The sequence below is a fragment of the Pipistrellus hanaki genome, assembly GCF_964339955.1.
Source record: "Pipistrellus hanaki genome assembly, chromosome: 3".
Lineage (NCBI taxonomy): Eukaryota > Metazoa > Chordata > Mammalia > Chiroptera > Vespertilionidae > Pipistrellus > Pipistrellus hanaki.
In genome coordinates this window covers 36,690,955-36,714,011 of record NC_140505.1, presented here as the reverse complement: position 1 = coordinate 36,714,011, position 23,057 = coordinate 36,690,955, and the positions used below count along the sequence as shown (strand labels likewise).

Sequence of the window (23,057 nt, the reverse complement as noted above, 5' to 3'; positions counted from 1 at the left end):
ACACATACACACACACACACACACACACACACACACACACATATCTACTAATAAAAGGGTACTATGCTAATTAAACGGGACAGCTTTTGGATGTCCTTACAAACAAAGCCATGGTGGCAGGGGCCGAGGCAGAGATGGTTAGGGGTGACCAGGCTGGCAGGGCAGAGCAATTAGGGGTGACCAGGGAGGCAGAGTGGTTAGGAGCAATCAGGCAGGCAGATAGGTGAGCGGTTAGGAGCCAGCGGTCCCTGACTGGAGAGAGTGCAGAAACCGGCAGTCAGACATCCCCTGAGGGGTCCCAGATTGGAGAGAGTGTAGGCCGGGGTGAGGGACAACCCCCCACCAACCCGTGCACGAATTTCATGCACCAGGCACAGATTTCATATCCCTGGGGAGAATAAAATCAGGAAGAAACAAACCTCCATATTTCATGTTCATTTTATGTATTAAAGTGGGCATTTCTTTTGTTCATGCTTTTATCAACCTCTGATAAAATTTTAACGTGTGTCCAGCTTTGATAATCAGGAAACATGTTAAGAATTACTCTACCCAAAGACATTCAGACATTGATTCTTAAGAACAGGAATTTATTTCATACCATTGAGACTCTAAAAATCATTATTGACTTTTACCTGAGTGGTTTTTTAGTCACACATAGTTTAAAAAGAGGTAGGGACTGGAAAAACCAAACCAAACCAAACAAAAAAAGGTATCAGTTAATACTAGCTTATTACATACCATCTGTAAGCCTGTCTATTCACTTTCACATTGACTCTGGACTCATTTAACATTGTTTTCATATAGTGTTAGAATTCAAACCATATGGAACTTGGTCACTTTTTCCAACAATTAAGTTGGAAAAATAACTTCATTTGTGTGACAGGAAAAAAGTTGAATGCAGGGAATGCTCATAGTGCTGTAAAAATGTGTATGTGTATGCATGCGTACTTTAAATAATATTTCTCTTAAAAAAAAAAAAAAGACTTTCAGAGTTGTTTCAGATTCACCAAGGGCTGCTTAGAAAATCGCTTTCTTGGCTTGGTTCATGATGCTGGTATCTCCCCTTTAGGAGCCATCCCACAGCGTCCTGCCACCTGGAGACACAAGTCAGGGCGTAATCCGGGCCCAATTCAGCCTCCACTGGCTTCCTGACGTTCACATCTTTGTCTGCGCCGTTGTCTGCGCCGTCGGTGAGGCGGGATCTATTTCGTGATATAAGTTTTCTGGCTTCTTCTTTTTTTCTTCCTCATCAAACTGAGCTTCAATTTCTGCTGGATTGACGTACGTGTAGAATCGAGCCATGATGGCAAAGATGATGCAGACAGCCAGAAGCAACGAAGCAAACAGAATGTACTCGGCCCACTTTGAAGGAATTGGAGTTGGAGCAGGAAAAAAAAAACACAAAAAAACAATCTCAGTTATAGTAGTGAATAGAGCACATGTATATTTTCCTGCTACGCCTAGATGGATTAGATTGTCAGGGAACATTGGTAGGCTTCTGCCATAGATATAGAATGGTCAGTGATTGCCACAGATACAGAAGGGCCAGCTCCCATGAATGCTCAAGTATCAAGATTACATTGTTTCTTATTGCACTGGAAAGTAGAAACCCAAGACTTTGGGAAGATGAGGGAAAATTTCTATAAAACCCAACTCATCAGGCACATAGCTGGGCCCTGGGAGACCAAAGCAACACCAGGCAGTACTCTTGAAAGAAAAAGGATATGCTGAACTGTTTGAAGGGAAGAGCCCCAGGCTACCCTTTGCAGTACACCTTGAGCCTATGAGCCCGCAGCAATAGCGCATGCTCTGAGGGGACCCGGTAGGGGGAGTAACGAAACTGATGGGGCGGGTAAGGGACAAGCCCCTTAGGATATGCTGATGTGCTGAAGGAGAGAGTTTACTAGTGTCATAGAAAGCCCTTACTTTATTTTATTTTATTTTTAAATTTTCTTTATTGATTACCCTTACTTTATTTAAGTCGGAAAAATCACAACCACCTTTAGGATGCCTTAACTTTAGGAATAATGCCAGTTTCTGGATAACATGCGTCGTTCGGGGCCATTGCATTCACAGAAGCCAGGGAAGACCTTTTCTTTGATAGCAAATGTCATCAGGGTGTATGTATGTTAGCTCAATCTGGTTATTTTGGTTGTTACTTTTCAATAACACCCAGTGGAAGTGAGAAGAATCAGCACATACTTGGCCATGAGACCATTTGGTAACCGCCCCATCTGGCCGGTCTGGCAGTTTTATTCAGCCACTGCCTTGGATGACCGTGTATGTGGAGATGGCTGGGAAGGGTCAGCCTGAGGATCACGGACAGATGAGACAAAGGCAGCTCTCCTCTCCCACCCCTACCTGCTCCTTGATCTGGCCTGCTCCTGCCACGATGAGCACGATGATGTTGCCCACAGCCACGGTCAGCAGCCACCCTGCTTGAAGCACCGACTTCATGTTGGAAGGAGCCTGCGGAAGCAGAGCAAAGAGAATGCCAATCTGGATCTCAACCTCAGCACGAGAACACAGCCAGTGATTCCTTTATGTAAGCAGCCACCCTAAAAATGCAGGTTAAGGGGCAGGCTGGTTTGAATGTAAAAGGGATAACTACTTGGGTGGCAGGATACCCCAAATCTTCAAGTGGCACGAACATACAAGGAACCCTTGTTTTTCACTCTACACGTGCTTGCAAAGTTGCCATCCTAGTTAGACAGACAAAGCTGCGGGTGAACGGATCCTATTTCTACAGAAGGGCTTCCAGGCAAAGCCGTACAGCCACCTTCTGGCCTCTTCTCCTCCCCCCATGGCGGCTGCACTATGTGCGGTGACTTTACCCTCCCGTGAGCTTCTCTGCCACGTCACCAAAGCCTGTCTTCTCACTTCTGTCATCTATGTTATATCATCTCCTGTGAGGTCACCACAGAAAGGGATCATCCAGCTCATATTAACAAGTTTTACTGCAAAACTTGAAGGTACTAACTACCCTGTTTCCCTGAAAATAAGACAGTGTCTTATATTAATTTTTTCTCCCAAAGTTGTGCTAGGTCTTATTTTCAGGGGATGTCTTAGCTTTCCATGTGCTAGGTCTTATTTTCGGAGGATGTCTTATTTTCGGGGAAACACGGTAGATATGATGGGCATACACTGACTATAATTGTAGCTTTGATAAAATCATTCAGAAATTAAGCTCTGAGTCAGGTATCGACAAACATTGCCTCATTAAGGTAATGCACACTAAACAATGTTTTTTTTTTTTATTAATGTTTAAAAGCTAGGCCCTAATCTGTGTGTTGACTAGGAGCTACAAAGAGATCACGAGTGAACCATAAGATAATGAGGACACAGGCCAGGAAGTGAGCACTGCTAGGAACCATTGATGCCATTTGTTCGTCTCAGAAAGAAGAGCCCACCGACTCTCATGACCCTGGTGACCGTGTTATATAGTTTTTCCTACTTAGGTCTTTAAACCGCTGAGTGTGACTGCGGGAATATAGACACAGATGATATACACACTCACAAAGCTAAACAGTAATGCTCTCAGTCCATAAAGGCAAGGCATGGTGACTTCAAAAACCTGGTTGGTGGGATATCCCATAATGATTTCTAGAGCTCTTCTCAACTATAACTATACAGCTAACACAGATTTAAATGAAGTCCCAGCAGTGTTTTGAAGGCAGGGTAGAGGAAGGGTGGTAAAAAAATGAACAAGAAACCTGAGAGTATGAGAACTCCAGTCCAGTGACAGAGAAAACCACCTCGCCGCAGGTTATGAGGAAATACTGTGGGACTTGCAGGGCCATGTTAACGGTGTTGGGAGCAATATCTTCAAATGAATTCAGTATAGGGCATCCATCTTTCTAAACCAATAAGGCAAAAGTGAGAAAAAGAAATGAAAATCAAGATTAGTTGCTTAAGTAAAATTTGCTCAAATTGGAAAATTAAGTTTTGACCTCCAGAGTTATGTCAAATGATTTACCAAGTACACATTTTCTTTTCTTTAAATTTTTATCTCTATCTATCTATCTATCTATCTATCTATCTATCTATCCCATCTATTTTTATCTATATTTACTTACTAATCCTCACCTGAAGATATTTTCCCCCCATTGAATTTTATTTTATTTTTTAAAATATATTTTATTGATTTTTTTACAGAGAGGAAGGGAGAGAGATAGAGAGTTAGAAACATCAATGAGAGAGAAACATCGACCAGCTGCCTCTTGCACATTCCCTACCGGGGATGTGCTTGCAACCAATGTACATGCCCTTGACTGGAATCAAACTTGTGACCTTTTAGTCCACAGCCCGACGCTCTACCACTGAGCCAAACTTGCTTCGGCTCCCATTGAATTTTAGAGAGAGTGGAAGGGAGGGGGAAAAACAGAGAGAAAGAAACATTGATGTGAGAGACACATCGATTGGTTGCCTCTCTCATGCTCGGGGATCAAACCTACAACAGGGGTACATGCCTTTGACTGGAATTGAACCCGAGACCCTTCTGTCTGAGGCCAGTGCTCTAACCACTGGGCAAAGAAGGCTAGGGCAAGTAAGTACACATTTTCAATGTAAATATGTAGCATTGCAATTTGTACTTATGATGAGATAGCTATGGTGGGATTTAAAAATATATCCCCTAGTGTATTCCTTTTAAATAAGAGAGTAGATTGGGAGTCAGCTTTGTTTCAAAGATTGCTATCTCTGTGCACTGAGAGCATCAAATACTGGTCAAAGATAGATAGATAGATAGATAGATAGATAGATAGATAGATAGATGATAGATAAAAATTTAAAGTGAAGTTTTGGTGAGAGTAAGTCAGTCTGCTCAATGTTATTCTAACAGTGAACTTGAGTCAATGGCAAGTTAAAAACTTGGTGGTAAACTTGATTAATTCCCATTTAAAAACAGAGATCCTAATATTACTCTGGTTAAAACACGCCTATGTCCTAAATGTCTTTGAGACTCAGATGAAGACAGTTTAAGTAGCACTTCTGGCTTGATGGAATGGCCTACTAACCCTGGTGATCACATAGGTATATGCACTACCGAATCCAAAGTTTGAGGATGTAAAAGACTTATTGCAGTGTCCTGGAATCTCTGCTGAGCTTAGAGTGATGTTTTTTCTATGGAAAGAAAGAATAATATAGGTTACATTCCGTTTATTAAAAGTTTCTACGTACTGTTTAAAGAATGAGACTTAGAATCCATACATTTTAAAACAAAATATTCAGTATAGGTACTTACGTGCCGTAAGAGAAAAACATATACTTGCTGGCGTTGTTATTGGTAATATTCTCGTATAGGGTCCCATCCACTGTGGCGTTGAAGCTCCCACCAAAAGCATTTACAAATCTGAAACAGAAAACCATCCTTCTTGTGGCTGGACCAGGGAATGATTTGCTCTCAGTCACAGTATTTGCCCCTGAAGCTGGGCTACGCTCCCTATCAGCGGGAACTGAAGGTGTCTAGAGCAAAGGCAGAAGGTAAGCAATCCCATGCTCACCCACCCAGAAGGACCCACCGAAAGCAATTGACTTACTACAGTTAAATGCCAGGAACTGTTCTAAGTACGTTGTAACTAGCAACCATTTCGGTGATGTCTGGGATATTAGGGACAGGCTGAACTAGGTGCTGATCCCTTCCTCTTTAAGCAGGTAGCTCTGCCTTTGTGTTCCTTGCTTCAGAAGCTTTAGAGCTAATGTGGTGAAAGAGCAGAAGCAGAAGTTGCTGAAAACACATGAATTAAACTCAGGCCTGACATCCTTAGGCATTCCACTTGGTGTAGTTTGTTAGGTGATTAATATAGAAAATGGAACCCGGTGTGTCACCAGGAGCCTAATAGGTAGAATGAATACTGCTCCAATTGTCAAAGCTGATTTTTAATCAAAGATTAAGATAAACCATTCAAAAGCGAGACAGTGGGCAGAATAAGTTAGGAAGTAGACCCTTGGGCCCAGGTCCAGGCTTTATAACTTACTAGAGGCCCAGTGCACAAAATTTGTGCATGGTGTGGTGTTCCACAGCCCAGCCTGCACCCTCTCCAATCTGGGACCCCTCCAGGAATATCCAACTGCCAGTTTAGGACCAATTCTACTGGGATCTGGCTTAAACAGGCAGTTGGACATCCCTCTCACAATCTAGGACTGCTGGCTCCCAACTGCCTGCCTGCCTGATTGCCCCTGACCACTTCTGCCTGCTAGCCTGATCATTCCCTAAACCACTCCCCTGCCAGCCTGATTGCCCCTAACTTCCCTCCCCTGCCAACATGGTCACCCCTAACTGCCCTCCCCTGCTGGCCTAGTCTCCCCTAACTGTCCTCTCCTGCAGGCCTGGTCACCCCCAACTGCCCTCCTTTTCTGACCTGGTCACTCCTAACTGCCCACCCTTCCCTAAAGACCTGGTCACCCCCAACTGCCCTCCTCTAAAGGCCTGGTCATCCCTAACTGCCCTCCCCTGCTATCCTTGTCACCCCCAATTGCCCTCCCCTGAAGGCCTGGTTTCCCCCAACTACCCTCCCCTGTAGGCCTTCTCCCTCCCCAATTGCCCTCCCCTGCAGGCCTGATCGCCCACAATTGCCCTTCCTTGCTGGCCATCTTGTGGTAGCCATCTTGTATCCACATGGAGGAGGCCATCTTGTGTGTTGGAGTGATGGTCAATTTGCATATTACCTCTTTACCATGTAGGATAAGGCTCTGAATAAATCCCACCCTCAGACTAGAGTATTAGGATACTATTACCTGCCGGACATATGCCTCAGGCTGGTATAAAATACCAATAAGAATAAACATAATTAAGAAAAAATACAGCATCCTACATATCATATGTGTTTTCACATGAAAACACATGGAAAAGATAGGAAATAATTGAGCATAAGCAGCAAACACACTCTGAATGTTTTGAAGGGTGAGGAGAGTCCCGACCCATGATTTTTGAATTCTACTAGCTTTGATCAGACACAGCCAGTCCTAGGCTCAAGGTAGCTTGGGCCTCTCTTAGGAGTGCCAGGATTGAAGGCTACAAAGTGAATATGGAACGAGTTATGGAGAATGGGAACCAGCTGAGAAAATGACAAGATGGGGCTGGTTCCTTAAAGAATAACCAAGGTGCTAGAGACTGGATACTTCTCATTTTTTTTTTTTTTTTTTTTTTAAACAGCTTTGTGAATAAATTTCTATACCACCAAAATTCAGGCCAATTTAAAGTGTACAACTCAGTGGCTTTAGTATGTCCACAGGGTTGGGAAACCATCATAATAATCTAATTCTCATCACTCCAGAGAAACTCAATGCCCATTAGCAGTGACTCCCTTTGCCCCTGCTCAGTCCCTGACAACCACTAATCTGCTGTCTCTATAGATTTGCCTGCCATTTCATGTAAATGGAATCATATAAGGTGGGGTGTTTCCAGTTGGCTTCTTTCACTTAGCATAATGTTTTTAAGGTGCATTCATGTTATGTAGCATCTATCAGTACTTCATTCCTTTTTATGACTAAGTAATATTTCTTTCAATGGGTAGACCACAGTTGATATTTATCATTTCGGTTATTTCCACATTTTGTTTATTGTGAGTAATGCTTCTATGAACATTCATCTACAGGCTTTTGGGTAGACATATGTTTTCATTTCTTCGGGGCATATACCTAGGATTGTATGGTAACTCCATGTTAAACCTTTTAAAGAACGGTTTCTCAAAGTGGCTGCTTCATTTTACATTTACACCAGCAGTTTATTATTGTCTGTATTTGTCAGAGCCCAGTGAGTGTGAAATCTTATTGTGGTTTTGATTTTCATTAGTCAAATCACAGTCATTCCCTAATTACTAATAATGTTGAGAGCCCTTTCATGGACTTTTGAGCATCTGTATATTTTCTTTGGAAAATTTTCAATTCAAATATTTGTCCCTTTAAAAAGCTGGGTTATCTGCCATATTATTACTGATTTGTAAGAATTTTTTAAATAATCAGAATATATCTCATCAGAAAAATGATTTGCAGACATCTCCACTAATTCTGTGAATTATCTTTTCACTTTTCTGATGATATCACTTGTAACACAAAAGTTTTCAATTTTGATGAAACCCAAGTTATTATTATTTTATTTTGTTGCTCGTGCAACAAAATAAAATAATACCTAAAAGACCATTCATACCTAAAAGACCATTACCTAACCCAAGGTCACAAACATTTATGCCTGTTATTTTTCTATAAATTTTATTGTTTTCCTTATAGTAGGTTTATGATCCATTGATTTAATTTTTGTTTGTGGTATCAGGCTGGGAAGGTCTAACTTCAGTCTCTTGCATGTGAATTTCCAGTTGTTCCAGTATTTTTAGTGAAACCTTCACAACTTTTTAAATGAAGGTTTCTTTTTGAATCTACTTAAGGCCACTATGCTTCTCTCTCATTTCCTCCTTAAAGTATTTTTTATCAGTATGACAGGGTTGAAATAAACGGAACTTATAGCCAGACCTCTGCATAGTTTTTTTTTTTTTTCAAATTTTAAGTTGGAGATTTTTTAGAAACTAAGGAAGCATGCAATCACATTATCTACATGAATGATTTCTGTACCTATAATGTTACTGTATTTGAAGACAGGATCTTTAAAGAGGTAAAATTATTTAGGGTGGCCTTTATCTATTGCCAGTTTAAAAATATGTTATAGCCATCCAATAGGTGTCATGAACTCACTGTGGTTTCAATTTATATTTCCTTAGTGGCCAATGATATTGAACATCTTTTCATGTGTTTCTTTGCCATTATTATATCTTTTCTGCTGAGAAGTCTGTTAAGATCCTTTGCTCTGATTTTTAACCTGCTTACTTTCTTATTATTAAGTTTTGAGAGTAATTTATATATTCTAGATACAAATCCTATGCCAGATATGTGATTTGTAAATATTTTCTGCCAGTATGTAGATTATTCTTTTATTCTCTTAACAGTGAGATTTATAGAACAAATGTTTAGGATGAGATCTGATTGATCAATATTTTCATACATTTTCATTATGTATATAATATATGTTATATCTAATGGAACATGAATCAGCCACAAAAAGAGGAAAATTCTGCCATTGTGACAGCATGGATGGACCTGGAGGGCATATGCTAAGTGAAAAAATTAATCAGAGAAAGACAAGTACTGTATGATATCATTTATATGTGGAATCTAAAAAAAAAAAAAAAAAAAAAAAAAAAAAGCTGACCTCATAGAATAGAGAGTAGAATGGTGGTTGCCAGGGAGCAGGGAGTAGGAAATAAAGGATATAAACTTTTAGTTCTAAGATGAATAAGTTCTGAGGATTTAATATATGACATGGAGACTATAGGTAATAATACTGTATTGTATACTTGAAATTTGCTAAGAGATTAGCTTGTAAGCATTCTTATTACAATAAAGGTAACTGTGAGGTAATGGATGTGTTAACTTAATTGTGGAAATACTTCACGTAGTATACATATATTAAATCGTGATATTGTATACTTTAAATATACACACAACATTGTCAGTTGTAACTCAATAAAACTGGAAAAAATGAAAAATAATACTATGATTTTGATAAGAATTTCAATAAACCTCAGATCAATTTGGGCAGAACTGACATCATCGTTACAATGTTAAGTCTTCTAATCAATGAACCCAGTATATCTCTCCATTTCTTTAGCTCTTCACTGATTTCTTTCCTAAGCCTTTTGTAGCTTCAACTCTCAAATCTTATATATGTTTCCTTAGACTTATAACTAGTATTTCACCTTATTTTGGAGCTACTGTAAATGTTATTTAAAGTTTCAGTCCAATTGTTCACCGCTGGTTTATAGAAATATGTTTATTTTCTGGTTGGCCTTGTACCTTGGACTCTTTCTAAACTCACTTATTGATCCATGATATTTTCTTGTAGAGTTCTTGGGATGTTCCTTGCAGATAATTATGCCATCTGTGAGTAGCGAGTTTTATTTCTTCCCTTTCAATCTAGATATTTTTACTTATTTTTCTGGTCTTATCGCATTACCTTCTGGAAGGATGTTGAATATAAGTAAAGAAAATATATGATCTTACCTTGTTTCTGTTCTTATGGGGAGATCACTTTGACTCTGACCATTAAATATAATGGTAGCCTGGGGATTTTTAAAAGATATCCTTTTTCTGAGTAAGAAAGTTCCTTTCAATTACTAGTTTGCTGAGAATTTTTCTCAGAAATGGATATTGAATTTTATCAAATGCTTTTTTTTTTCTGGATCAATTGATAGTTTTATGGATTTTCCTCTCTAGTTTTTAAGATAATGAATTACATTGGTTAATTATTTAAAAATATAGAACCAGCATACCCTCTTGGGATAAACCCATACTCTCATTTTATATCCTTTTTACAGTTGGACATTACTATAGGTATATATTACTTCCATAAGAAGCTGATACAACTTAATTTTTAAAGACATACACATACCTGACCCAACCAGTTTGACTCAGTGGATAGAGCGTCAGCCTGTAGACTGAAGGGTCCCAGGCTCGATTCTGGTCAAGGGCATGTACCTTGGTTGTGGGCACATCCCCAATAGGGAGTGTGTAGGAGGCAGCTGAATCAATGTTTCTCTCTCATTGATGTTTCTAACTCTCTATCCTTCTCCCTCTCCATTCCTCTCTGTAAAAAATCAATAAAATATATATTTAAAAATACCCAAACACATACACATACCTGACTCCATTTTCTCCTTTTTCTGGCTTCTGGTTAAGGCCATCCTTTATCTGAGAAAGAAAACATGTTAAAATATAATCCATTAGAATACATTTAGATGACCATTTCAGCCTCTGAGAAGAAGAGTGATGTTGACATTTATCCTGGGAGCTAAGGGCATAGTGATTACATTTGCAGGGCTCCATCCTTCAGCCCTAGTTTTCCGTGAAGTTATCTCTATAAACTTTGATGCTTGCTCTCCAGTGGTTCTGCAGAACACTGTGCTCCAAGAATTCTGAACATTCCATTCAACGACTCCCTAATTACATACATGACTCAGAAGTCTTAATTCAATATTGCAGTTCTATAGAAGCTCACTTACATTGCAGAATATCCACAGCTCCCTCATTTAGTTCAATGACACCTTCACAGCTTCTTCATATGCTAAATAGCATAGCTAGATCCTATACTTTGTCATGATATATTTTATACATATTTTTATTGCTTTTACCTGATGTGTATTTTTATTGCATTTTCTATAAAAAGTATATTGCTATATATTTTTTTTTATAGAAACTGTACCAATTTCTCAATCACTCAGGGCAAGGTTTTAAAATTAATACAATTAAAGATATATTTTAAACTTTATTTAAAAAAGTCACTGAGAATGCACACACATACTCTGTGTGACTTATGTATATGTATACACACACATACACACATACATACACACCATGCTCAAAGGTTCCTTTTTTTTTTTTTTTTAAATCCTCACCCAAGGATATATTTCTATTGATTTGAGAGAGAGAAGGAGGGAGAGAGAGAGAGAGAGAATGAAAGAGAGAGAGAGAGAGAGAGAGAGAGAGAGAGAGAGAGAGAGAGAGAGAGAGGAGAGAGAAACATAAAAAGGTTGCCTCCCATACATGCCCTGACAGGTGATCAAACACACAACCTGGGTATGTGCACTGATTGGGAATTGAACCTGCAACATTCCGGTGTATAGGATGATGCTCCAACCAACCAAGCCACCTGGCTAAGGCACTCAAAAGTTCTTTATAGATTTTTAAAAAATATTAACCATTCACATCCACCAGTCAAACTTTTATTGGAAGTCAAATGACTTGTGTGATTAAAGTAGCAAGAAATTGAGGGTTATCTAATATATTATGATATGGAAGTAAAAGTCACACCATTAGAAGACCATGTCTCCAATAGCACACATGGAAAGAGTCAGCTGCAGGTGTTCAGCTACTTACCACTCGGTAATTATTGGGTTCCCACACTAGCAGGGTATGGCGTTTGCCCTTCTCAAAATCATGAGTTACTGGAATAACTGGTGATCCAGGAGAAGAAATGCTTATACCTGTCAGTTTGTCCAAATCAAAAGTCCTGAAATCATTTCCCTGTAACAGGGGAAAAGGAGACATAGTTAACACTGCAGTCTTGCTCTGCACTGTGTAACTGAGCATTGTCATGGCATATTATTAGACATTCCCAGTGCACATTCACACACATCAAAAAGTGTCTTTGGGGAGCTGACATGTCTTAGCCCCACCCCCCACCCTGATCCTTACAGATTCTGTCATGAAGTTGTTTAGTATTACCACAGGAATTGCACTTTTCATCCAGCATTTTACTTTCATTTTGTTTTATGAAGATAAATGCTATAGAAATCATTTCTATCATTAGGCAAAGAACAGCATCAGCCCTGGAAATAATCAATACTGGGTTGCTCCAAGCATTAGGAGTCAAACTTTTTTTTTTTTTTTTTTTAACTTCAAGATTATTGATTTGGCAAGATCCAAGGTAGTGGTTCTCAATGGTGTCTAAACAGGAATGAGACAAGTTCAATCAAAATCTGTGGGAGGTGGGACCCAGATAGAATTTTCAAAGCTCTTCAGGTGACCAAATAAGGACTCAAGATTGAGAACTTTAATCCAGACCAATGAATGTCCACATTGGGGTTTTCTAACCTTGGCATTATTGACATTGGGAGCTAGGTAAATCTTTGTTGTCGGGAGGCACTGTGTGGTGGCATCCTGGCTTCTACATAGGAAGATAGCACACTTCCAGTTGCGGTAATAAAAAAATATGTCTCCAGAGATTGTCAAATGTCTCTTAACCACGGAACACCTGATTTCTAGGACCTGATCTTAGTCTAAAGGCAGTAGGAGTCAGCATGGCTCCATTGTGGGGGCAACAGGCATGTGAATTAGCTTGGAAACTAACCATTATTAGGAGAGTTAGAATACAAAAGGGAAGAAGTTCATAAAAAAGATAATTTACACACTTTTGAAGTATTTTGTGAGTGCTGAATTTCTTTTAACTAGATTTTTTAGGAGTCTATAAAAGAACAACTTTTATAAACTTCTCTCCCATTATATGGCCCCTGCTGGAGGACGACCGACGCAAATCTCGCTATTTCAAGTGTGGTTCATGCACCAGCAGAGCAATATCACTGAGAAGCTTGCTGAAATGGAAGGTTTCAGACCTACTGATCAAGAGTCTGTGTTTTAACAAGCTCCCCAGGTGATTCCTGTGCACATTAAAGTTTGATGTGCACTGGTCCAGAGTGAAACCAAAAGGAGATCATGATATTAAGACATTTCCTTTCTGGGCTTATCATGGAACTTATACCAGGACCAAGAAGATCAGATTCTGCAAATCCTATTATGATTCAGGCCAGATGATGAAACATAAATTTCTGTTCCATCTACTTACAGACATTTGGCTGATGTTCACCGTCGCATCAGGAAAATGTATAGTCATGTCATTGTTTCCTATATTCAATACTTTAATTTGGACTTGGTTTCCTTCGGGGAAGACCGGAAGTGTTTTCTGAATAAAATAAAAGACAGTTGGCAGTGAGGTCTTCAGTTTGTACAGAATATATCTTAACCAGAGCACTAGAGTCCGCTTCCCCAGGCACGGGAAGCGGTGCTGTCTGAGGCACACCTCCTACTAGGCCCCAAGGCCTCTAATTACTCACTTCATGGCACCCATGGAAAATGATTTTTGTACAGAACATGGAAGTAATCAGAAAGAGGCTTTTTTGCTCCTACCTCTAGGCCAGTGTTTCCCAAAATGTGGTACGCGTACCCCCAGGGGTACGGGAAGAGTTTGGTGGGGGTACTCGTTGCACTGGAGTTTGGTGGGGATATGCACTGCACCGTGCTTAGCTGTACCTAATTCTACGTTCTCATGAGTACGAGGGGTACTCAGCGTTACGAAAATTACAGAAGGGGTACACATATGTCAAAAGTTTGGGAAACACTGCAAGGGATGCCAGGTTATGAAGCCTAATCACTGAGGGGCCAGAGGAACCATAGCGTACATGAATGCTTATCTTGTGGCACCTGAGAGCTGCTTTCTCGGGATGCCTCCCCTCCAACTCTGGACACCCAGGCCTCAGCCCTGGACATGGCGCTCTAAACAGCCTCTCACAAATGTGTTATGCCCTCCTGCCTCCACACCTTTTCTCAGGGTTTCTGCTGCCTTTCCCTACATGTCCTCTCTCAAACCCTATTGTCACTAAAGCAATCTATTTCTATTTCAGTGCCACGATTAATTTTCCAAAAAGCTAGCTATGTTCAAGAGAAACGGAATACATCCACAATCGTAGTAGCACTAGTTATAATAGCCAAGAGGTGGGACAACCTAAGTGTCTATCAACAGATGAATGGATTAAAAAAAAAAAAGTGTTATATCCATAAAACAGAACATTATTCAGCCTTAAAAAGAAAGGGTATTCTGACACATGGTCCACATAGATAAATCTTGAGGTCATTACATCAAATAAGTCAGTCATGAAAACATAAGTACCGTGTGATTCCACCTAATGTGGTACTTAGAATATTCAAAGTCATTGAGACAGAAAGTAGAATAGTGGTTACTAGGGGGAGGAGGAATGGGGAGTTGATGAATGGATGTAGGGTTTCAGTTTGGGAAGATGAAAAGCATTCTAAAGATTGTGTGCACAATAATATAAATATATTTAGCACTGATGAACTAACTGTACACATAGAAATGACTAAGATGGTAAATTTTGTTATGTATATTTTTATCACAATTAAAAATATAGATTAAAAAAGAGAGAAAGAAGGAGGAAAAGAGGGAGAGAGAGAAAGAGAAAGAGAGGGAGAGAGAAAGAAAGAGAGCTCTCTACCTCTTATCTTATATACCGTATAACACCAGTTTCCTAGGACCTGAGCTTAGAATAAGGGCATTAGTTTAGCCCCATTGTGGGTCCAATAGACATGAGAATTAGCTTGGGAACTAATCATTATTAGAAAAGTTATAATATAAAAGGGCAGAAGCCCATCAAGAAGATGACTGACACAGTTTTGAAATACTTTGTGAGTGCTGAACTTCTTTTCACTAGCTTTTTTAGGAGTTCATATAAATGCTAGTTTCATAAACTTATCTCCCATTCTAAAAACTGCAATGTGGTTCAGCTTTTCTCCTTATTAAGTGTGCCTATTGATCCTATTCCTGACTGCAGATATAACACCCAGCAGTCCATGCTGCCAGAAAGGGACTATTTTGCCCCTGGAGTGCATGGTCCATAGTTCCCGGACAGTTTATTAGCAAAGATCCTGACCTCCCCTAATCCTTTCACTCCTGGAGTAAGAAGACTTCTGAACACCCCACCTGAATGCCTGAGCCCAGAATGGCCACTGGAGGATCAGAGGACAACTCACATCAATTTCCACCTGCACCACTGCAGCCACCACGAAAGACATGGAAGCCAGGAACATCCCGACCGTCATCTTCTTCAGCGGGCTGATGAGACAAGCAAGAGAGTGACACCCAACCTGTCTCACACAAACAAGCTAATGACATGCCCCCCAAAGACGCACTCCTCTCCCGCCCCCCCAACAAAACTCACTTCCTTTCCTAAACACATGACATTGGAAGAGCCCCTTCATTTGTTATTCATGACCAAGACTAGGGACACTACATGGGATAGAGAGCCTCATTTGTGTTTTTACATTTACTTTCTAGAAATTATAATTCGGGTGATACTCTGGATGATAGTTAACGTTTTATCTTCTAGATTATGGGGAGGAAGAAATTTTCCTCTACCCTTCTAGGTTCCTTCTGTTGGTCTAATAACTAAATTGACATGAGATAGATTAACAAGCGAAAGTAACCCAATTTACTTGTGTATGTATGGATGGGAATCCCACATACATGAGAGATTCAGAGACAGAAAGGAAAAATGGGATATAGATAGCATCCTGAGTCAAGATGCCTTGGGGCTTCAGAGGGGGAGGAGGGCAGTTTGCAAGATAACAAGAAAAGCAGTTGTTCAGTCACTTAGATGTTTATCCTGTCATTTAGATAAGTCATAAAAAGTTATTTCTGGCAGAAACCGGTTTGGCTCAGTGGATAGAGCATTGGCCTGTGGACTGAAGGGTCCCAGGTTCGATTCTGGTCAAGGGCATGTACCTTGGTTGCGGGTACATCCCCAGTAGGAGGTGTGCAGGAGGCAGCTGATTGATGTTTCTTTCCCATCGATGTTCTAAATCTCTGTCCCCACCCTCTCTCTTCCTCTTTGTAAAAAAACCAATAAAACATTTTAAAATTAAAAAAAAAAGTTATTTCTGGTAATGACTCATTATAGGCAAGCTCCCCAATTTAATTTCTTCAAGGGAGAGACAGTTTTTTTTTTGTTGTTGTTGTTGTTTTTTTTTTTTTTGTGTGTGTGTGTGTGTGTTTTGTGAGCCTACAGGGTCTAGATTAGGTTTAGCTCAGAATATAAAATACTCTCTGGGCCAAAGGGGCATATCCCGGGGGCGCCTGTTCTGAACAACCTTCAGCATCTCTGAGAGAGCCTGCATCAGAGGCTATTTCAGGCTGCTGGTAATAACATTTTATTTTTAGGGAAAGTCTTCAGAAACATCAGCACACAGACATCTAATTCAAATGTATTTCTTTTTTTAATCCTCAACTGAGGATATTGATTCTTGAGAGGGAGGAAGAGGGAAAAAGAGAGAGAACATTGATCGGTTGCCTCCTGCATGAGCCCCAACTGGGTATTGAACCCACAATCTTTTGGTGCATATGGGATGACACTGCAACCAACGGAGCCACGTGGCCAGGGCTCACATGTATTTCTTTAAAAGCCCCCTCATAGAGATGGCGTTGTGGGAGAGGAGACAGGCTCTTTTTTTCCCACGGAGGCCTGGAAGCTGAGGGAGTGCAGCCCCGTTGCAAAGTCCTAGCACTGATGGGAGCCTCAACCCCAACCTGCCGGTCACCTACGTGAAGTTGAAGCCACATTTTGCAATCAGAGGGTACACCACAGCGTCTACAATCGGGACCATGATAACGATCAAGATGGCATTCACGGTCTGCAGACGAAGTGGAGACGGACCGTTACCATTGACTCAGAGGTGACTTTGATCTCCGAAAGCAACTTATGTATTTTCTCTTACCTGCATCTGATCTGGCTGAATGTCCAGGAGTCCCTAAAAACAGAGGGGGGAGGAGTTTCATTGGTAAGTGCCCACAGATGACCAACTGGGGGGTTGAGAATGTCATGAAAACGAAGGAGAAAGGGGGCAAAGGAACGGTGACCAGGGGATGTCTTAAACTTACAATTTTCCCATTCATTGTTGTTGCTTGCAGTGTCCACCTTGAGCCCTTAAAAAACAAGGAAGCATACTGCATCATTTGGGAACGTGGGTCTTTAAACATTTTACAAGTCAATGTTGATTTTTTTTTTTTTTTTCCAAATCAGGAATGAGGTCTGAAATGTTATGGGATTTAACATTTCTTTTTTCAATGCCGAGTTCACCTCCCAGCTCCATGTAATACTGGGTGAGGAAACAACTTGCATTTCTGCTCTGCAAGTTAACATGACATATAATACCCCTGACCCTGACAGAGCACCCACACAGCTCTGCTCTGGGATAAAGCTGTCCTGTGGAGAGACCAAATGCATTTCTGAGGTTGGTGGGAAGCGAGATGTCAGCTGCCGGGAGAAAGCAGCTTTACAGCCTGAGGATATTCCATATTCACTGGCACCACAGTTTCCAGAGCATTGTTATTGCTAAGAGCTGTTTTGACAGCCCAAGCTGTCCTAAAATGTGATTCTGTGAAGAGAGTGACAAATTTAAGACTGAGCGGCCTCGTTACGTTAAACCTATTTCCTAGGAAAAGACGACTCAGGACTGTACAAGTATCCTTATTCCCACAGAGGACTAAAGACGTAAATATTTCAACGTAATCAATCCACTCCACTAGGAGGACATCATAGTAAGTGGGGAACAGGGCACCGTTCCAATTCTTTTTTAATATATTTTATTGATTTTTTACAGAGAGGAAGAGAGAGAGATAGAGAATTAGAAACATCGATGAGAGAGAGACATCGATCAGCTGCCTCTTGCACACCCCCTACTGGGGATGTGCCCGCAACCAAGGTACGTACCCTTGATCGGAATCAAACCCGGGACCCTTCAGTCCGCAGGCTGACGCTCTATCCACTGAGCCAAACCGGTTTCGGCTAATTCTTCATACAGGGGTGTATGCCCTAGTTCTCCATGTGGGTCCTCACAGCCTTGTGGAGGGTTACTATCCTTTCAGAAGGGTTAAGGGATTACCCCAAGACACACAGCTAAAAGGTGGTGAGTGTGTTTCTAGTGCAAGTTCACATCCAGTAACAGCTTTGTATCAACGTGCAAAACTGCCTCCCTGGTGTTTCAAATGCTGTTCTCCATTTCACAATTACCAACAAGGAGATTCAATGTGTACGCTCAACTCTTTTACAAGCGATGGCTTACCCATACAGTAATCCTCCCTGGACCATAAAATTACACATGCCTGTGAACTTTTGAAAAACTCCAGTTTCTAAAAGGAATAATATCTTATTCCTCTGACTAGTAGGCATCATATATTCAGTTATCTAACTCTGCGTTGAAACGTTCCGAGGCCAGCATCTTACAGCCGTGGGAGAAAGAGCAGGCGACAAGGCAACAACCGGGGTCTAGTTCCTGCTCTGGTCAGACCGACTTTGGGGAGTCATCGTGCACCCCTGGATGGTGCTTCTAAACCACGCATCCCATTTAGATGGAAAGATGTCAAGTTCCTGTCAGTTAAAATATTCTGTAGATCCCAGAAAAGGTATTACATCTGTTTACCATGATGCATCAATGGGAAAACTCTTTATTCTGTTTTTATTTTTTTTTCTGTTTTTCTTTTATCAATTTTTTCTTATTCTCAGTTTTGACTCGAAAGAGTGTTGGGCACTTTGATCCAGTCTCTCCTAATGCACCTTTACTTGAACACACCTAATTTTCCCCCTTGTTTGTGGCTAGAATAAGGTGACCAGATGTCCCGCTTTTGGCGGGACTGTCCCGATTTTTAACAATTTGTTTCGAGTCCCGTGGAGTTTTAAAAAAGTCCCGATTTTTGGAAAGAATTGGGCTAGCGCTAGAACCACCTAGAGCTTTTTTTTTTGTTTGTTTGTTTTTTGTTGTTGTTGTTAAGAAACTCAATGTGATTAAGTGATTAAATAAATGAATAAAAGAGAAACTGCAAGAAAACTAGATACTATGGCTTGGTACATGGTAGAGCCCAAAGAACGTTTGCCACATGAAGATGTATGAAAACATAGTTTCACTTTACCTGCTGGTCGAACAAGGCCCAGAACATGGGGAGTGGAATATACAGGAACATCACCTTCGTAACCATCTTAATTTGAGAGATAAGCCGCTCCTGTGGTTGGAGTGGAGGAGGGACTAGTCAGACAGGGTTATGTCACCAGCAATGTTAGGTTCAGTGTGGACTTATCTGCATCTGAAGACTGGCTGGGAGGTGATGAACAATTCCAAGAACCCTACCCCAGGTTCCTTTTGAGAACGAAAACTTCCTAAGCTATTTAAAGTATGAGTGAAAATGTCTGTGCAGGAGGTAAATTACTCAAATTTATGTAAATTCCACTAAATGTAAACTCCACCACCATCACCCTTTCACTCTTCTAGATTCAAACTAAAGTGCTGTGAGCACAATTACATATATCAATTGGCAGGTGGTACCAAATGCACATCTATGACAAGATAATATTGTTTCCAGGTACATTATATCTATTGTTAGTCAAGTTCTTCTCGTTAGAAAACAATCACACTCCCAGAGTCTTAGTTAACATGCTGTTAAAGGTTCCGAGGACACAGTTGGTGATCTCGCCCAGGAGGCCTTATCAGGATGAGTTGTAACTGTGGTGCTCCCTGGGAGGGGACACCGCAGCAATGGGATCACTTACGTCATACTTCTCCCGGGCCCAGTCCAGCCAGTGCTCCCTTTTGGGGAAGTCCTTACTCCGGTGCCGAAACCTATTTTTGATGGCAAACTGAAGGAGGGAAGAAAAAGCAAATTTCAGGACAGAACTGATTACTTTATCAGAGAAACACATTTCAATTAAACTCCTTTTAATGGAAGACGGGTGAGAGACGCAAAATATAAAAATGTATACTAGTACACTAGTATGACATTGCTAAAAGGTATGATGCATTTATTTCTAAGCTCTTGCAACTTTCAAATGAGTTGGGGTGAACAAAGTCACACTGTTACTACGGTACTCTACAGAGCAGCAGTCAATAGAAACATGACGTGTAACATTTATGTTTTCCGGTAGCCATATTAAAAAGCAACGGTGATATAAACAAACAAACAAACAAACAAATAAATACTCCAAAGGTCTGATTCAAAGAAAAGAAAGAAAAGCAAAAGGAAAACAGGTAAAATTAATTTTAAATGTATATTTTTAACCCAACAAACCTAAAACATGATCTTAATATGTAATCAATATTTTAAAAGTTCACAAAAAGTTTTACATTCATTTTTATACTGTCTTTGAAACCCAGGGCATACTTTATGGTTACAGCACATTTTAATTTGAGTGCTAAATTTTTATCAGGAATATTTGATCTGCATTTATATTTCATAAAATTTATGTTTGAAAAACCAGAGTTACATACTTAAGCTGTTTCAAAGATATTTTAAAATTTTCCAATAACTGAATTAAGTATCGTTTTTTAGATTTAAAAGGACCAACTCCATAGAAATACATATATAAGGAATTATATAATTTAAATTACTTTAAGGGAAATTTAAAATTGTTCCCCAGTTGAACCTGCCACCTTTTAAATGTTCAATAGCCACATGTGGCTGGTGGCCACCATGTTATACAGAAGGTCTATAATAAATGGTGCAGGCATATAAAGGACAGTGAGAACCCACTACACAAAAATGGGTTTATAAAAAGTAATGGCTACAGTTAAACATATTTTAAAACACAGTAACACTGGTACTGAACCACCAATCATACAATTAGGGGCTTCTAAGATTCCTTGTTAGTAAGAGGCCTTCAGGAAAAGCCAGGTGCATTTGTAACTATGCAGCAGCAAGAGCAGCTGGTGGTGGGGCTAGTTGGGGACATGCATGCCTGAAAGGCAGTAACCCAAAGCTGTGGGCTGGTTTTGGATGCAGGGTAATAGTCTCATGATTCTAAATAGCATGGAGCTGTTCTTTTGGATTTTGAACTAAGTTGTCAGTTACTTGGAAGGAAGGACTTGGAGAGATCATTGGTAAGATCCCCTCCTAGCTTGGGAAAAAAATTGTGATGGGATTGATGTAATTTACGTTAGAGGAAAGTATGGAAGGAAGCAGGAATAGCAGAAAGGGAAGCGAACAAAAACAATTCTGAGAGGACACAGTAATTTCACAAAGTAAAGTGCCCATATATAATTTAATGCAATAAAGCCAGGCAAAGAGAAAGAAAGTGACCTAACATTATCTTTGAGGATTTTTTTTATTGGTGTTATTTAGAGAGAGAGAGAGAGAGAGAGAGAGAGAGAGAGAGAGAGAGAGAGGAGAGAGAGGGAGGAAAGATGAGAGAGGAGGGAAGAGAAGAGAAGAGAAGAGAAGAGAAGAGAAGAGAAGAGAGAGAGAGAGAGAGAGAGAGAGAGAGAGAGAGAGAGATCAATTGGTTGCCTCTTGCACAAATCCTGACCTGGGATGGAACTAGCAACCTTTTGGTGTATGGGACAACTGAGCTACTTGGCCAGGGCCTAACTTTATCTTAAGGCTGCCTTTACATCCAAAAAATTATCCACAACTATCTATCTACCGTGTTTCCCCGAAAATAAGACATCCTCCGAAAATAAGACCTAGCGCATGGAAAGATAAGACATCCCCTGAAAATAAGACCTAGCGCAACTTTGGGAGAAAAAATTAATATATGAGACACTGTCTTATTTTCACGGAAACAGGGTATATCTCTATATCTCTATATCTATATCTATCTATCTATATATCTACATATCTATCTCTATCTATCTATCTATCTATCTATCTATCTATCTATCTATCAAAACAGGGAATATGCTAATTAGCCGGGCTCAGGACCTGTTGAGGAGGCTACAAGACCGCTCAGGAGGAGCTGCGCGCAGATGGGTGGAAGGGGAATGTGTGCAGCCCTCAGCCCCAGCGGCTGCAGGGAGGCTGGGGGTGGGATGGGCCAGCGTGGAGCCACAGCACACAGGAGTGCCTGCCCCCACCCCAGCGGACACAATGCTGCGGCAGGTGCTACACTGGTCAGGCGTGGGTCCCTGCTCCCTCCTTACCACCCCTCTTCCCTATCCCTCCTCCCCAAGGGAAGCCTCCTTGCAAGGTGGGAGGCTGGGCGCCTCCTCACACGATTTCAATTGCTCTCTGGGCCTCTAGTTTTGTTTTGCTTTTTTAAATAAAGTGACACATTTCCCCTGATTATACAATAAACATAGTCACTAAAAATATGGGGCATAAACAGGGGAATAAAGTTATTTGACTCCATTACTTATTTCCGACTTTAAATGTGCCCATATGTGCATACACCCTGCAGCTGTGCATGGAAGAAACCACGTTCTGCATGTTCTCATCGCCCAACTGTCTCTGAACACGAGACCTCTGAGGGCTGCGACGTCGCACAGACGTGAGTTAGCCGTTTTCTCCCATGTTTGGTGGACTTACACGTTTGCTGCTGCAAATATTTGCTTTGTTTTGTGCTGCCGTTTTGCTGTTGTAAACATTACATTGATAATCTTCTAATGTGAATTTGTGCAGGTTCTTAAAAGTTATGTTTTAGCCTTGATTCGTGAAAGGAGGAGTAAGGACACTCCATGAGTTAGACTCCTGACACACAGCACCAAACCACTGCTGCCCAACATGCACCAGACGCTGCTTGCCATGTTGAGAGGGGAGGGCTGGTTTGGGTTTGATTTTCCATGTCCACTGATCTCACTTTATAAGTTCAAGAGTCATTTCTATCCCTCTTTAGTTGAGTTCTGTTTTGTGTCCTTTTCCATGTGGCGAATTTTATAAGAAAACTCAATTTAGCAAAACACAGGGG

At 40.6% G+C, this 23,057-nt stretch overlaps 1 protein-coding gene across 1 annotated transcript in view; it reads right to left on the bottom strand.

Annotated features, from left to right (window-relative positions):
- Positions 1 to 570: 570 nt before the first annotated feature.
- The window catches only part of SLC15A1 (solute carrier family 15 member 1), a 52,754-nt gene continuing 30,267 nt past the window's right edge, over positions 571 to 23,057 (bottom strand). The window contains exons 10-23 of the mRNA XM_084877135.1: positions 19,932 to 20,018; positions 19,298 to 19,387; positions 17,270 to 17,314; positions 17,107 to 17,139; positions 16,934 to 17,022; positions 15,367 to 15,448; positions 13,388 to 13,504; positions 11,923 to 12,069; positions 10,688 to 10,737; positions 5,243 to 5,350; positions 5,016 to 5,121; positions 3,714 to 3,857; positions 2,362 to 2,469; positions 571 to 1,362 (exon numbers count right to left, since the gene is read on the bottom strand). Coding sequence (XP_084733261.1) covers positions 1,156 to 1,362; positions 2,362 to 2,469; positions 3,714 to 3,857; positions 5,016 to 5,121; positions 5,243 to 5,350; positions 10,688 to 10,737; positions 11,923 to 12,069; positions 13,388 to 13,504; positions 15,367 to 15,448; positions 16,934 to 17,022; positions 17,107 to 17,139; positions 17,270 to 17,314; positions 19,298 to 19,387; positions 19,932 to 20,018 — 1,413 coding nt within the window. The 3' untranslated portion in view covers positions 571 to 1,155. The remainder of the gene's footprint in view (positions 1,363 to 2,361; positions 2,470 to 3,713; positions 3,858 to 5,015; positions 5,122 to 5,242; positions 5,351 to 10,687; positions 10,738 to 11,922; positions 12,070 to 13,387; positions 13,505 to 15,366; positions 15,449 to 16,933; positions 17,023 to 17,106; positions 17,140 to 17,269; positions 17,315 to 19,297; positions 19,388 to 19,931; positions 20,019 to 23,057) is intronic.